Below are 16,952 nucleotides of genomic sequence, written 5' to 3'. Positions count from 1 at the left end.
ATTTATTTTGGTATATATAAGTTTTGTACCACTATCACATTCCCATTCTTTCAATTATGAGTTCTCTAAATTAATTATAGTCGATTCAAGTTAATATATTATATTATTATTTTAATATTTTTTAAAAATAATATATCATTCAATATAACAATATTAATTTAATTTTTTTATCAAACAAGTATTAAATTTTTAACATTATAATATTTTTAAAAACTAAAAAAAATAATCTATTCCACGACGTACAGCGTCTTAAAAAACCTAGTTTTGACTAAATCTTTTAGCCGCTACTATTTATTTTTTTTTAAGAAAAAAAGCTGTCATGCATCACCTCCTTCCAATGTAATAACATCAAAGGAAGATTACATTTTACGTCTCATCTCTCCCACTGCAAAACAAATAAAAAAAACAATCCTCTCATATGTCTCCATCGAAACGGAAACAAAGAAACTTCAATGGCCTCCTCAAAAAAGCAGCACCACATCCAAAAACTAATCCACAAAAAGAAAAAATAAAACTCAAAGACCCCTTCCTTTGCTTCACTTTATTTCCTTGTTTTTCTCTTTTACACAATAGCAACTCCTTTTTTTTTTTCTTAATTTTGATCAAATTAAATTAGTCCCCTCAGAAGGGTATTCCCTTTTGTGTGGCCAGTTGGCATGTCTTGGTGAGAGAGAATAAATGCATGACTGCAGACACCTACAGAAGCTTGCTAGGTCATGGTCAAGGACTGGTCAGTTAACAAGACAGATCTCTCTCTCTTTTTTATTGCAATCCATAAAAAGATCAGTGCTTTTTTTTTTTCAAGTATAATTATGTGCTATACCAGAGGTAGTGAGAAAGACATGGACATGCACGTGGTTCTTCTTCAGTTGGCGGCAACTATACATACATCAACACCATATTAGAGAGAGATACTTTTTAAAGCAGAGAGAGGGATTATGAAATTGGCTCGCCTGCTTCCTTTCCAGGAAAGACGCTGTCAGGGTGAGACGACCACTAATTCTTCACCATTTTCATTGCTTCACTTCCCATGCCTCATCAGTTTCATTTTTTTACACAAACCCCACAAAAGCGAAGCCCCCAAGATATTTGTTTTTGGGCCGTAAACTAATGGGGTTGTTTTGCGTGCAAATGAGTTCACCAATTTAAGTGCTTTCTTTAGTTTCAGTGATACCAGAAGTTGAAAAATGCCACCTTTACAGTGTCATGAGTGTGCCTTTGTGTTTCTCAATATGAGAGCTACAAGAATTAGTTCACGTGAAGTGGCAAGGAGACCCAGATCCTGTTTCAGTTGGATCCATCATCAATAATGTCAAAGGGGCAGATCCATTTATGAACATTTATACTGTGAGCATGAGAAGATTGTATCAATTGTGTCTTGCTCATGCTCTTTTGCTCTTATTTTTTTTCTTCCTTGGATTCACTGCTACTACAGTTTCACCAGCTACCGAGAAGGAGATCTTACTACAATTCAAGGCTAACATCAGCAAGGACCCTTACAACAGTTTGGCTAATTGGGTTCCAAGTGGCAATCCTTGTGATTACAATGGTGTGTTCTGCAATCCTCTTGGTTTTGTACAGAGAATTGTTTTGTGGAACACAAGCTTATCTGGGGTTTTGTCACCAGCATTATCAGGTTTGAGATCTTTAAGAATCTTGACATTGTTTGGCAACAAATTTACAAGCAATATCCCACAAGAATATGCAGGATTAAGCACATTGTGGAAGATAAATTTGAGTTCTAATGCCTTATCTGGGTCAATACCAGAATTCATTGGTGATTTGCGAAGGATTAGATTTCTTGATTTGTCAAGGAATGGTTACACTGGGGAGATTCCATTTGCTTTGTTCAAGTTTTGTTACAACACCAAGTTTGTTTCTTTTTCTCATAATAGTCTTTCTGGTTCAATCCCCGCTTCAATTGCAAACTGCACTAATCTTGAAGGGTTTGATTTCTCTTTCAATAATTTTAGTGGTGACTTGCCTTCTGGGATTTGTGATATTCCTGTATTAGAGTATATGTCTTTGAGGAGCAATGTGTTAACTGGGAGCGTGCTTGAAGAGATTTCAAAATGCCAAAGATTGCGTTTTTTGGATCTTGGCAGCAATTTGTTTACTGGGTTGGCTCCATTTGAAATTATTGGATCGCAAAACTTGAGTTACTTCAATGTATCGCATAATGCGTTTCAAGGAGAGATTTCAGCGATGAGAACTTGCAGTGAGAGTCTGGAGTTCTTTGATGCGTCAAGTAATAATCTGGATGGTGAAATCCCTTTGGGCATTACAAACTGCAAAAGCCTTGAATTTATCGACTTGGGATTTAACAGGCTGAATGGGAGCATTCCAGCTGGTATTGCAAATTTGGAGAGGCTTTTGGTGTTTAAATTGGGTGACAATTCAATACAGGGGACAATCCCTGCAGAATTTGGAAGCATTGAGTGGCTTCTTCTTTTGGATTTGCACAATCTCAATCTTTCTGGTGAAATTCCCAAAGATATAAGTAACTGCAGGTTTCTTCGTGAGCTGTGAGTCCAAACACCATCTAAATGTTTTAGATGTTATGAGCATTTTTTTTTAATTATTATTACTTAAATCCAAACATGACAAAAAAATTCTAATCTTTTGATTCAGGGATGTTTCTGGAAATGCTTTAGATGGAGAAATTCCCAACACCCTTGACAATTTGACTTCCCTGGAAGTCCTTGATTTGCATAGAAACCAGCTAGATGGTAGCATACCGGAGACTCTAGGAAGCCTATCAAACCTCAAGCTTCTCGAATTGTCACAGAATAACCTTTCTGGGACAATTCCATATTCTCTTGGAAAATTGGCAAACTTAAAATATTTCAATGTCTCCTCCAACAACCTTTCTGGTCCCATTCCTTCAATACCAAAAATCCAGGCTTTCGGCACAGCTTCATTTCTTAACAATTCTGGGCTCTGTGGTGTCCCTTTGGATATTTCTTGCTCAGGAGGTGGCAATGGGACAGGTAATGGATCAAACAAAAACAAAGTGCTCAGTAACTCTGTTATTGTGGCGATTGTTGCTGCTGCACTGATCCTTACTGGGGTCTGTGTGGTATCGATTATGAACATCAGGGCACGCAGCAGGAAAAAAGACAACGTGACAACTGTTGTTGAGAGCACACCATTGGATTCAACAGATTCAAATGTTATAATTGGGAAGCTGGTTCTGTTTAGCAAGACTTTGCCTTCTAAGTACGAAGATTGGGAGGCTGGAACCAAAGCTTTGCTAGACAAGGAATGTTTAATAGGTGGTGGATCAATTGGAACTGTATACAGAACTACTTTTGAAGGTGGGGTTTCTATTGCAGTGAAGAAGCTTGAGACCCTGGGTAGGATCAGAAGCCAAGATGAATTTGAGCAAGAAATCGGATTGTTAGGTAATCTTCGACATCCCAATTTGGTTGCATTTCAAGGGTATTACTGGTCTTCAACAATGCAGTTAATTTTGTCGGAATTTATTCCTAATGGTAATCTATATGACAATCTGCATGGGCTTAATTATCCAGGAACCAGTACTGGTGTTGGGAATAGAGAATTGTACTGGTCTAGAAGGTTTCAAATTGCTCTTGGAATAGCGAGAGCGCTTTCTTACCTTCACCATGACTGTAGGCCTCCAATTCTCCATCTCAACATCAAATCCACTAACATACTATTAGATGAAAATTATGAGGCCAAGTTGTCTGATTATGGGTTGGGGAGGTTGCTTCCCATTTTGGACAATTATGGTTTAACCAAATTCCACAATGCAGTAGGGTATGTTGCACCAGAGTTGGCTCAGAGTCTAAGATCGAGTGATAAATGTGATGTGTATAGTTTTGGAGTAATTCTTTTGGAGCTGGTAACCGGGAGAAAACCAGTGGAGAGTCCAACAGCAAATGAGGTGGTGGTTCTGTGTGAATATGTTCGTGGATTGCTGGAGACTGGTTCTGCTTCAGATTGCTTTGATAGAAGCTTGCGAGGTTTTTTGGAGAATGAGTTGATTCAAGTCATGAAGCTAGGATTGATTTGTACATCTGAGGTTCCTTCAAGAAGACCAAGCATGGCTGAGGTTGTTCAGGTCCTTGAGTCTATAAGGTTGGAGTAGAATCATCGTGGTGTTGGAAGTGCAATACAGAGCTTTCTTGAACCACCTCAGAGTTTAATTAAATATGTACTTTCAATAAAAAAAAAGTGGTAGTCTAGCTGGAAAGTGGTGTGCTTAGTTGTGCAGAGACAAGAGAGTTGCATATTAGGGGGGAAAATCATTCTTTTCTATTCATTTTGAAATTAAAAGAGTAAATTGTTCCTGATATTTGTAACATTTTGCAATAAAATGATTCATTTATTGTAATTCATTTGCAATAGAGAAAATGTCAAATTTTACAAGAGTTCTAGTTTTATCTTGCTCCTCGTAATTGACGTGGACAAAGTAGGGTAGGTAATCAGCTATTGGATTGGAATAGCATGAACTATGGGACTGGAAGTATGAATGAACCGAAGTGGAATGAAAAGTCTAATCCTTTGATCCAGTGCAGCCTCAGGGAAGCACCTTGCTCCAGCTCCTGTAAAGTGGAATGGAAGATCACAGAGCTCTCTGTCAGCATATCAAATGCATCAAAGATAGAAGCTGTGGCGGCCGTGGCACAGCAAGTTCCCTCTAGAGGTAATGATTTTTAAGCATTCCACTAGTTACTCTCTTTTAGTACAACTGTTGCAGAGCCTATCTCCTTCAGAATTCCTTCAAGTGGATACTGTTTCATTTAACTCAACCAAATTAACAGCCTAATGAGAGATTGTTATGTGCCTCCTCCTAATTGATTTCTTTCCACCAGTTATTTTAATGGTAACTAGTGTTCAATTTCATTTTTCAATCATTGAAAAGAAGAGGCAAGAATAAATCATAAATGAGCTTTGAACACTTGCGCCAAGTGTTTGACATGGAACATTGAAAGAATTATTGAAAACAACATAAACCAACAGTCTGGATTTAGTTCTGCCTATTGTTGGCATTGAAGGTGCGGAAAAAACTAATAAAATTCTAGATAAAAGAAACTTATATACACTTGTACTGTCCAAGATCATTTGCAAATATTAAATTGGTTCCCTCTACCTTCTCCAGTGTCAAGTGCGTAACCGCTTCAATAAATTATCCTACAAAAAACCTGCAAGGGATCTATTTCTTTAGAATAAACCAAACATTTCAACTGCTTGCTTTACAGACATTCACAATTTTAAGAATTCGGTCCATGACTACAGGAACGTCCCTTTCAGTCAAGTTGGCAAAACAGAATTGGAACCATCCAGGTTCAATACAACGACAGCAAGATCCTGGAGTAACATTGAGCTTTGCTGTATTCAACAATTTGTCCCAAAGCTCAAGCTCCCCTTTCTCACTGTAAGAGTTGATTAACTCACTCATGTCAGCCCAACAGGAAAAGCCCCCATTGCTCTTTGCGCACTCAATGCCCAATTGCTTCAACCCCGCCACAAATGCGGCATATGTTTTCTGAAGCCTCTCCCTGTTATTCTTTATTAACTTCTGAACGAAGTCAGTATCTGAAAGCAGAGAGACAAGTAGATGCTGTGTCGGAGCTGAAACTGATGAAAACCTCGTCAGCTTTTTGGCAGCAGCTAGAACATTTTCATTGAAGGAGTAGATTACACCCACCCTAAAACCTGGAACAGAGAGATCTTTTGAAAGACCATAAACTATATGTACCCTGTCCCGGTCAAGATAATCTGAATCAATGAGTTCTGCCATGCTGACAAACTCCTCGCTCCCATGAGTAGACCCTGCAAATATTTCATTGGACACTATATGTATGTTCTTCTCTCTAGCAAAGTCTAGAAGGCTATAAAGTGTTTCACGATTAAGCAGATTTCCAACAGGAGTTGAGGGGTTTGAAATCATTATCCCACGGACTTTGAGACCACGTTTCTTTGCCTGGTTGAATCCTCGATCAAGTGCAGTTATACTTAAACTGAAGTTGTCAGCACTGCGGCAAGGAACAGGAATTATCTCCACCCCTGTTCTCCATTTTACATCCCAGTCAAATCTGCATATCATGTTCAGACTTCAGTTCTCTTCCGAGATAAACTTAACTAAATGAGAACTTTTGAAATTGCAGATTTCATAGTTACCCTGAGTAATATGGCGTCGGCACTAGAAATGCATTTCCAGTATCTGCTAGACAGAAGCTAAGCATTTCAATTGCAGGGTTTGCACCAGCTGTAAGCACCATCAGTGAGGGATTGAAGGAAACTGCATTTTCCATGATCTGGGACATAAATCCTGCCACAGCCTGCGGGACAAGCAGGTAATGACCAAATTTAGTTTAACTAGACAGGAAAAAAAAAGTGACTAACTGCAGCTAAAAGAGATGCCAGTCACAAGAAGGAAAGCAACATTTGCAGATAATGGGCGTGCAAGAACTTGTCACTGTGATGCATGAATGCAATGTCTATTTAGTTCATAAATAGGAGAAAAAAGGATAATGCTAAATCTTCATTCCTTTCAGGTATTGTTCAAAAAGAAAGAGTAAATTAATATAATTGGGATCCACAATTAAAGTGATTGGAAGGACAAACATTTTGCAGACACCGCTAGGAGCCCAAAAGGAAAAGAATGATGCTGCAATAGAGAGCTAGTTAGGGCAGCACTCAAGCTCGGTCGGGGTTTGGTCTTAAGGTCATATAAAAACATGTCTCCTTACGTTTTGATTTCACTAACAATGTAAAGGTTTGCTAAGGTTATTATAAATAAAACAACCACTTGAATCTGCACTTATGCTTTATCAAAACACCCAGGAGCTAAACAACAGAATGACCTTATCTCAAGTCAATACAACTCAAATTCTAAAACCAATCAAATTGCTTTTCTTCTTCTAACAAATTAAACATCCGAGAAAAGAAAAACCATTCTAATTAAGTTGAATGAAAGGTTAAAAACTTCGAAGACTAAAGTTCTAGTTGTAATCAATCTATTACTGAATTAATTGACTGAAAATGACCTAAACACGTTTCATTAATACAAAGAGAAGTAAATAAAATTACCACTTTCAATTGCGTAAGCCCATGAGAAGGCTGGTAAGTAGCAATCCCACTAATACTTAACTCCTCTCCTTCAACACCACCACCCAATATTGCTTCCTTTGCATTCTCTACGAGCCACTCCTTAACCAAATCCAACGTTAACTAAAACAAGCATAAACCCATTATCGAAACACAAGATGGACCAAAAGATTCAGACTTCCAATACCAAAGAGAGAAAAAAAATTCCAAACTTTAAGCTAAAGTACACACCTTGTTCTCATCCATACCAAGCTGAATAACCCCATTTGGATTGACCGCTTCGTCATATGGATCCTCCAGGACTTTCTTCAACCCAACATAGTAAGGTGAGTCCCCACTCTTCACTATTCCATTGACCCGGCCCGACAAGAAAACAGGTCCTCTCAGACTTCTCGGTGATAAAAGGTTTCTAGACGAATTCCGATGAAACCCAGAGAGCTCTGCCAGATTCCCCGACGACCCAGAAGGAGACGGCGCATTAGGGTCCCTTGCTGGGTCATCCTGGTCATTCGGGTTATCACGGTGTTTTCTTCTTAGATAAAGCTGGAGGAAGTAGAAAAGAACACAGGGTATTACTGAGCCTAGAAAGAGATCTCCTCTACCCTGAACAACGCCTTGTAAAGGAACTATAATTCTCATGGCGGTTCCTCCACTGCTGACAGTGGTGGTTTGTTTCGTTTCCTCGTCGGGTTGGGATGCCCGGGTCCGAGACAACAGGGTTCGGGTCATTTTAGTTGCAGTGGAAAAGTCATGGAGATGTGTAACGGGTTTCGTATTAAAAATCCATTGGGGTAAACCCAGATGTGAAATAATAGGATGGTGGTTGCGGTTAGGTTTCAGAAAGATTTTTCATTTGCGTTTATGTAAATTCCAAGGGATATTTTGTTTCCTTCGTTATAGAGGGGTGGTTAGGACTGGATCTCTCTCTCTCTCTCTCTCTACTCACTAGAATTTTTTGGTTTTGCAGGCCACGTGAGTTTACCTCAATGGCCCTTCTCAAAGATTTTTAATTTTCTTTATAATTTATGTAATCCTCAATGTTTTTTTTCACAATCTTTAAAGGTTCATGAGAATTAAGTTCTGGCTTTATAGTAATTTCAGTCGCATAAAACAAGTCACCTGTCGTATCAAAGAGGAGCATTGTTTTAATCTGAACTCAAGGCGATGCTCCCCTTTCGTTTGAGATCCCTAGGAATTTCCAGGCAGTCAGCCGATAGAATCTGTCCCCCCCCTGACACTCGAAGACTAAGTCCCAACTAGTCTCTTCCCTTTGTCAACCACAACCGTAAGCTACAAAACCCAAGCCCGGGAAGGGAAGCGATGGCCGGCCTTGAATTAAGGCAGAAAGCAAGTGCTGTGCAAAGGTTGTAGTAATGAAGGGTGCAAACTCCCCCAGTCAAAAACCACCTATAATATTTTGAAGGATGTACTTAACTGATCAGAATTTTCTTTCCAGAGATTACTAATTCAAGTATAATAAATTTCAAGTTATTTGAAACCTATTTAATTATTAACTTGAGAGGCTTGAAGGATTAGGCAAAATAAACATAAAATGTCAACTTATAAAAAAAAAAAAAAACAACCTGTCACTTTCAAAGGCCTTTTGGGTTAGGACCCCCTTCAAGCATAGAGTTCTATTTTTTATTTGGGCCACGTGCTTTTCCTCAGCTCATGTGGATTCTGGGACCAAAACTCACGTGCCTTGAGGGATCCAATTATAGGACAACCCCTTAACATCCTCCATGTATCTTCCCAAACAACAATCACATAATTGCGTGGTGATTGCGGCACGCACACTAGAACTGATTTCTTCTAGAAAAAATATTAATTATTAATGATAAGGTCATCATGGAGTAATTAATGATACATCTTGCTCGAAAATTAAAAAAAAAAATAAAGCATCGAACTTTACATCAAAAGTTTTGGAGATGCTTAACGATGAGAACGTCACATTTGTTCAATTAGATACATACTTCATAGTTGCGGTTCAGTGTCCTTTGGTTCCGATCGGAGTGCATATACTAGGATGTATATTTCCGAAAATGGTGAAAAAGATGAACTAATTCTATCCCGATTAATATACTAGTATATTTTTTATTTTTCAGCCGCACACCAAACTAGAGACATCAGTTTTCATTACCCGGTATAAATTGGGACCTTCAAGAATTAAAAAGAAAATTAAAAAAACAGATTATCATCTAATTAAGAAAACTAAAAATTTTAAAATACATACTAGCTATTAAAAACCTAAGTAAGTGAATGATTATACTGGAGCAAAGATAAACAAAACCTTTACTAAATTCTTTTTAAATAAAGAGTTATTTTAGTTATATGGTTTCATTTAAAATTTATTATATAGATGTTAATATTTATCTAAATTATAACTTGCCCGAAAATTAAAAAAAAAAAAAAGCATCGAACTTTACATCAAAAGTTTTGGAGATGCTTAACGATGAGAACGTCACATTTGTTCAATTAGATACATACTTCATAGTTGCGGTTCAGTGTCCTTTGGTTCCGATCGGAGTGCATATACTAACTTTACATCAAAAGTTTTGGAGATGCTTAGCGATGAGAACGTCACATTTGTCTACCGTGTTCAATTAGATACATGCTTCATAGTTGTGGTTCAGTATCCTTCGGTTCCGATCGGAGTGCATGTACCGATCGGAGTGCATGTACTGGATGTATATTTCCGAAAATGGTGAAAAAGATGAACTAATTCTATCCCGATTAATATACTAGTATATTTTTTATTTTTCAGCCGCACACCAAACTAGAGACATCAGTTTTCATTACCCGGTATAAATTGGGACCTTCAAGAATTAAAAAGAAAATTAAAAAAACAGATTATCATCTAATTAAGAAAACTAAAAATTTTAAAATACATACTAGCTATTAAAAACCTAAGTAAGTGAATGATTATACTGGAGCAAAGATAAACAAAACCTTTACTAAATTCTTTTTAAATAAAGAGTTATTTTAGTTATATGGTTTCATTTAAAATTTATTATATAGATGTTAATATTTATCTAAATTATTTTCACGTTTATTCGAAAGTTATTTATTATCAACGAGTTTTTATTGAGATAATCTGGGGTCCTGAATTAAAATCTTGCAAATCAATAATTTCATTTAGATTTATTTTGTTGCAAGCATTGTGTTAAGCCTCCATCAAACCCTAAAATTATAATACTTGTTGACCTAATTGTTAAAATTCAAATTTAAGCAAACAATGTTGAGAACTCATCCATATATATTTTAAATATGTTTTAAAGTTAAAAATATATCGCTACACCTACTTTGATCACTAAAAACAAGAAGACGTGTTGATCTAATATTAAAATACAAGTTTTATCAAAATAAAACATAAAATTAACAAAAACTCGTTGACACAATTTTATTTTTATTTGAAAAATAAATATTAACACATACATAAATATAAAAATGGTGAGATCACATTTTTATGAAAATAGTACTAATGTCATTGTAATGAGTATTTTTTTTTATAATTTCTTCATTTTTTCTTTAAGTGTAATATATGTGCGAGTGTATGGCTATGCCTTTCTTAAGATATTATAAATATATACACAAGACGACCTAAAGAGGGCTAACCCGATGCCACTTAAAGTACGAAAGCCCAATTAACAAGGCCCGAGGGAAAATATCAAGACCAACAACAGCCCAACCAAAGTGCCTTAAAACATAGGCCGTGGAAAACTGCCTCTTGTTACAGTGGGCCAATGTACAAATACCGAAGCGACGGGCGATTACGTGTAGTCGCTGGGTGTATAGAAAAAAGAAATGAGGTCAGGCTGTGGGTGCATGATCTCCGAACCTGGGCTGGCATTTTTCAGTGGACACGCGGCCACCAGTTAGCCTTAGGGTGTTTTTGCTCATGAATTAGTTTTCGTGGTTGCTGTTTTAAAAAAATAAATTTTAAAAAATTATTTTAATTGTATTTAACTGAATTTAAATTTATAAAAATTATGGTTAAAATTTATCAAAAAATATATAAAATATTTACATTGTTTGTTTTTGTGTTCGAAAAACACTTTTAAAAAAATTATTTTTTTGTTTTAAATTAATATTTTTAAATCATTTTGATATGTTAGTATAAAAAATAATTTTAAAAAAATAAAAAATTATTATTTTAATATATTTCTAAATAAAAAATATTTATAAAATTAATTTTAAAAAACATTTAAAACTATTAAACTGATTTTCAAACATAATTTTTTTATTATTAAATATGTTGTTGTGTTTGTTTCATCGCTACATAAAAGCTAGCAGAAAACAAATACACTTTATTTAGTGTTTGTCTAATAATCTAAAAATATTAATAAAAATAATTTTTTTATACGTTGATATTAAAAATAATTTTAAAAAATAAAATATATATTATTTTGGTATATTTTTAAATAAAAAATACTTTAAAAAATAATTATAATCACACTTAATTAAAAAAATATATAAAAACTATTACACAAAATCTCCACTTAAAACTCAATTTTTGAATGAGTCCCACGATGTATACACATTTTCCTTTGTTATTAAATATATTATTTGTTTTATTAGTGAAAAATAATCACATTTTTATTTTGTATCAATTTTATAATCTGAAAATATTTTAAAAATAATTTTTAGTAAAAAAAATAATTAAAATTTAAGGTACGTCACGGTGTTGCCAATCAAACAAGCGCTTCCATTCTTTATATGACCTGTATTTGAAAAGAAAAGACATGAATCCGATGTGGATTCAGCGATCACTGTCACAAAATCATTTTCAAGCACTCATATTCTCAGCTACCAAGTGTTTATGGTGTTTCGCATCGAGGTAATGGAGGAGTAAAAGCTACAAGGACACGGCTTCCTTTTATATCAGCAGGAACCACAAGAAAATGTTTGGCATGTTAAAAATAATATATAAAATAGAATAATTCTTTTTTTATTTTGTTTAAAATTATTCAACTGATGAAATTACGTAATAAGCTAAAAGAATTTTGTGTAACTGTTACTATTTATATAGAGATAAAATATTACTAACTGGAGCAAATATTATAGATTAAAGCCGTATAATAACAATTTAGATTTTGATACAAATAGTCGCAATGACAGCAAGAAAAAGATAGGGTTGTTTTTTCCCTGTAGTACATTTGACATTAAATAGATAGTTAAAGAAAAATTATTAACATAAATTTTAATAGAATTACAAGTTATAATGCAAACCAAGCACCGCATAGGGCATAGGTGACCTTGCCCCTGCACAGAATAAGAGCGTCACCTAGCACTTAAGTATTAGTAAAAAACTAAATTAGCTATATCAATCCCAGCACCACGTGGCGCTAGGGAAAATCCAAGGGTCACGCGTCGCTTAAGTAGCTGCAATGTGGGGGTAAACTCAAGCACTACCTAGTACACGAATCTTAGCAAAAGACTCGATTAGCCATGGTTGGAACATGAATCTTAGCAAAAGACTCGATTAGCCATGGTAGCCCAACCGCCACGTGGTATCAAAGCAGACCAAACACCACATGACGCTTCAAATTATTATTATAATATTATTATTTATAATAAAAATAAAATTATTTATACCACAACTAATAGTATTTTTAGTATTCATATTACTAATTATAAATAAAATAATAATATTTATAGCACAAATAATATTTTTTATATGAATATTTTAAATTTTAATAACAATAATAATATTTTTAAATGTAAATACTATTCATTATACAAATAAAACTATTTTAATATTAATATTTTTAATTATAAAATATTTAAATTTTTTCATGATATCAGGCCCTAGACAATCGGATCTTACCTCATACCCAAGATAATCAGATCTTTTGACATAACACACATGCCACATGGCGCTTGGCACCATCCCATAAAACCCAAGTTATTTAAGGGTTAGGTTGGGTTAAAGATAAAAAATGAAAAAATAAGGTAATAATGAAGGGGTAAAGTGCGTAAAGAAAAAAATCTTAATCTCGCCACTATCTCCTTACAAAGTTTATACACCCTCTATGGCTTCATCACACAAACCCTCTCTCTTTTATATCTTTCCCTTGAAAATTCATGTGCCTTTTAAAATATTAGCTATAAAAAGAGGAAAATGTCAAAGACTTAATGATGATAATAAAGTTTGCTTGCTCGATTAGGGAAAAATTACTAAACAATCTATATCAAGGAATACTCGAATAAGAAAAAGCTTCCTCAGAAAAGTGGGAAGAGAAGTCATAAAAATATAGCTCTAAATTTTTTTATTCCACTCTAGCTAAGAGCTATGCAATGTGGAACAACTAATTCCCTACACGGTCGAGACTGTTCCTTCTCTAATTTCCTGATGCATCACTTCTACTTGTTGTCTCTTTTTTTTCTCTTGAAACTGTGAGTTTGGTCCCATTTAACCTTCAATTTCCTTCATATTACAGTCATCAATTGTCAGGGCCAGAAGAAAGAAATGGAACCCAACACCAACCCTCAAGATTTCCAAACCTGGATCGACTTGCAATCATCTTAAGCAGACCCAACTCCAAAACACCAGGTCTTGTTCGGGTAAACTTGGGTCTCTCAGATTATAGGTCGACCTATCAAATTGATCAAGTTTTACTAAGTCATTATATTAGTTGGTTCTTCGACAAATCCAGACCAATTCAACTACTAGGTTGTCTAGTTTTTGGGTATACTTGTTAGGCCAGTCTAAATTTAATAACTATGGTTTTAAGTTATACTATGCCGTAAAATATAGGTTGATTATTTTTTGCATTCCTCGGTACTATTGAATTTTGAATATTGTCCGAAAATGTGGGCTAAATTAGGGTTTCAACTCACTCAGTATACCTAATCGATCCACCTCAATTCCCCTAATTTTACTTTAATTTACTAAATCATGAGAGCCCTCTAATTGATAAACGCATGATTAATTGACTAATCCACTAGCACTCTATTAATCCCCATCAATTTTGAAGTGCTAGACAAGTGTGATAAAAAGATTTCTAATAATCGACTTTTGCTGTTTTAACGGATGCGAAAATTAGTCCAATTTTAATTACCCTATGGCTTTTCCCACAGACCCGGTAGTCGTTTTCTTTGGAACGAAACCATGGCTTTTCCCACCCGGTAGTCGTTTTCTTTGGAACGAAAGTATTCAATATTCATACTTAAATTCATGTTTGTGATGGCAGTAAAAATTGTTTTTTTATAGTATTTTTTTATTAAAAAATATATTAAAATAATATTTTTTATTTTTTAAAATTTATTTTTAATATCAACATATCAAAACGATTTAAAATTAAAAAAATAATTTAAAATAAAAAATAAAAAATCAAATTAAAAAAAATAATTAAACCAGAATATCACATATATATTGTTATTGTTTTCACAGTGCGTTATTTTGTGCTTTTGCTGTGATGCAGATTTTATTTAAAGTTTATTTGTAGTTGTTTTTTAAAATATTTTTTATTTAAAAATATATTAAAATAATATTTTTTTTATTTTTAAAAAAATTCTTTTTAAAATTAATGTATTAAAATGATTTTAATTTTAATTTTTTTTTTTTGAAAACTTGACCGCATTTCCAAAGAATCGCTTAATGATACGCATATGAAAACTTGACCGCATATTTTAGCTTTTCAATCCGAGTAGAAGCTCCCAATTTGCAACTTCTCAACTCAGGTGATGGGCCTCCAAATGGCAAATAGAGAATGCTGATGAATGGTGCCAAACTTGAGACCACCGATTCTCCAAATCTCTCAATTGTCAAGTTACTAAAAAATATATATTAAAGAGTGTTATTATATGATTGCAGCATACTTACACATTACTATTCACTTGAATTACGTTGTGTGTGTTTTTTTTCATTTTCTTAAATTTTATTATTAAATAACTTAATTTTTTAAAATTTTATTATTTAATATTATATTATATTTAAAAATTATGGTTTATAAGTTTTTTATTTTATTTTTTTATATGTTATATATCGGTCTCGTTAATTTAGTTTTTTTCCTTGATTTTAGACTCTAACATTAGATTTGTTAAAAGTGAGACTTTATAATTTTTTTTATTTAATTTATATGAACCTATCTCAATCTCATGACTTAGATATAGGGTTTAATGGGTTAATTCGAACAGATTCTTGTTTTTTTGGACTATTTTTTCTAATTTTTTTTTTAATTTTATCCTTTAATATTGAATTTGTTGGAAATCAAGTTTCGTAATTTTTTTATTTTGTTTCTATGAGTTTATCTCGATCTTATGATCTAGGTAACTAGTTTATCATGTTGACTTGGTTTGACCTATTTTTTTATTTTTTAATTGAATACATATATTTTTATTTCACCATCTAATAACCCAATCATTTTTTTTCAATTGCATTCTTCAGTTTTAGAGATTAGACTTTATAATTTTTTCAATTTGTTTTTTGTGGAGTTCATCTTAGTTTATGGATTTATTTTTTATTTTTAATTTCAACCTTCAACATTGAATATATTAGAAATTGAGTTTCGTAACTTTTTTTTACTTACTTTATAACCTGAACTTTGTTTTACTTACTTTATAACCTGAGTTATGGGTTTAACATGTGTTAACCTAAAATAGCTTTAGTTGTTTTTATTTTTATTTTTAATTAGTTTTTTATTTCATTATTCAATATTTTTTAATGATTTTTTTTAAATTTAATATATGTTTTCAGTTTTATCATTTAAAATTTAGTTGATTAGAAATTGATTTTTTTATAAAATTATCTTGGTTTTATGAGCTGGATTATAAATTTAACAGGTTAATATAGATTGATTCAATATATCACTATATAAATATTTAAAAAAAAACATCTAATTTATCACAATATATCACCGTATTAATATTTTTTAAAATATAAATATATATTTTATTTTAAGTTTATAATAAATATTTTTTTATTAAAAAACACCTTAACAATAATTATATATATTTTTATATTAAAAAAATAATACAGCTAGCAAAGGAGCACTGGACAATGATGTCGTATTTTCAAGTGCTGGTCCCTTCCCTTCCCTTGTTAGTAATAAATAAATACACACATCCATGGAGTCATCCTTATTTTAGTTCCCCTTTCTCGTCTGCCTTGTCCCTCTCTCTTTTTTGAATTTTTGAAAGCGGACCCTACACCCGATCCCATTACCGGACAAAACGAATAAAACCGTTAATGTCAAATATTGTAAATATTTCGCACCCACAGGGGCAATTCGATCACCCGCCGAAATTTCAGACTCCTCGACAGTAATCTCGATCCCCTCCCTCTAAACACTTGCCTGCCTGTTTAAAGACAAAAACTTAATTCCCTTCAACAACTAATTTCCTCATCCTGCCCTTACTCTCAATTCAAATCATACTCACCACTCAGAACCCAACGACAGCCATTCTCCCAAATCCCCAGGGACAAAACTGTCTAGTCATTTTCACACACGTTATCCAAGAATTGATATATATTATTTATTATAAACTTAAGTTCAAATTTTTTGGATCGTTGCAAAAGGCAACAAATATATCCAAAAAAATTATAAAACTCAAACCTTATCCTTTGCTTACATTTGGCTGTGCTCCATGTTCCTGAGTACATTTTTTTTTTTTATAAATAATTTTGATAAAAATTAAATGTTTTTATTGTTTTAATATTTTTAGATTATTTTAATGAATTAATATCAAAAATAAATTTTTAAGAATAAAAAATATTATTTTAATATATTTTTAAATAAAAAATACTTTAAAAAATATCCACTACCATAATAATATAAAAAAATTTAAAATATTACTTTGGAGCTTTTATTTTATTTCCCCTACCATAATAATATAAAAAATTTTCAAATATTACTTTGGAGCTTTTATTTTAT

The 16,952-nt window shown here is 33.2% G+C and overlaps 2 protein-coding genes across 3 annotated transcripts; one reads left to right on the top strand and one right to left on the bottom strand.

Moving 5' to 3' along the window:
• The first annotated feature begins 387 nt into the window (after positions 1 to 387).
• On the top strand, positions 388 to 4,863 carry LOC105132209 (probable LRR receptor-like serine/threonine-protein kinase At1g12460). Of its 2 annotated transcripts, XM_011035557.1 has the most exons (3): positions 388 to 2,525; positions 2,632 to 3,404; positions 4,445 to 4,863. In XM_011035557.1, exons 1-3 carry the CDS (start codon positions 1,333 to 1,335, stop codon positions 4,681 to 4,683), a joined length of 2,205 nt encoding a protein of 734 aa, XP_011033859.1. In that variant the 5' UTR covers positions 388 to 1,332; the 3' UTR covers positions 4,684 to 4,863. The 2 variants fall into 2 exon arrangements, with proteins under 2 accessions (XP_011033859.1, XP_011033860.1); XM_011035558.1 differs by lacking the exon at positions 4,445 to 4,863 and having other exon boundaries at positions 1,244 to 2,525; positions 2,632 to 4,392.
• Positions 4,864 to 4,975: 112 nt separating this feature from the next.
• On the bottom strand, positions 4,976 to 8,400 carry LOC105132208 (probable aminotransferase ACS10). Its single transcript, XM_011035555.1, has 4 exons — positions 7,309 to 8,400; positions 7,060 to 7,200; positions 6,148 to 6,308; positions 4,976 to 6,062 (listed from the first exon to the last, which is right to left on the bottom strand). The coding sequence occupies exons 1-4, from the start codon at positions 7,804 to 7,806 to the stop codon at positions 5,207 to 5,209; spliced, it is 1,656 nt and encodes a 551-aa protein (XP_011033857.1). The 5' UTR covers positions 7,807 to 8,400; the 3' UTR covers positions 4,976 to 5,206.
• Between the last annotated feature and the right edge of the window lie 8,552 nt (positions 8,401 to 16,952).

The sequence above is a fragment of the Populus euphratica genome, unplaced genomic scaffold (assembly GCF_000495115.2).
Source record: "Populus euphratica unplaced genomic scaffold, PopEup_1.0 scaffold39.1, whole genome shotgun sequence".
NCBI lineage: Eukaryota > Viridiplantae > Streptophyta > Magnoliopsida > Malpighiales > Salicaceae > Populus > Populus euphratica.
The sequence above is the reverse complement of the archived record's forward strand: the minus strand, read 5'-3'. Positions and strand labels throughout refer to the sequence as shown.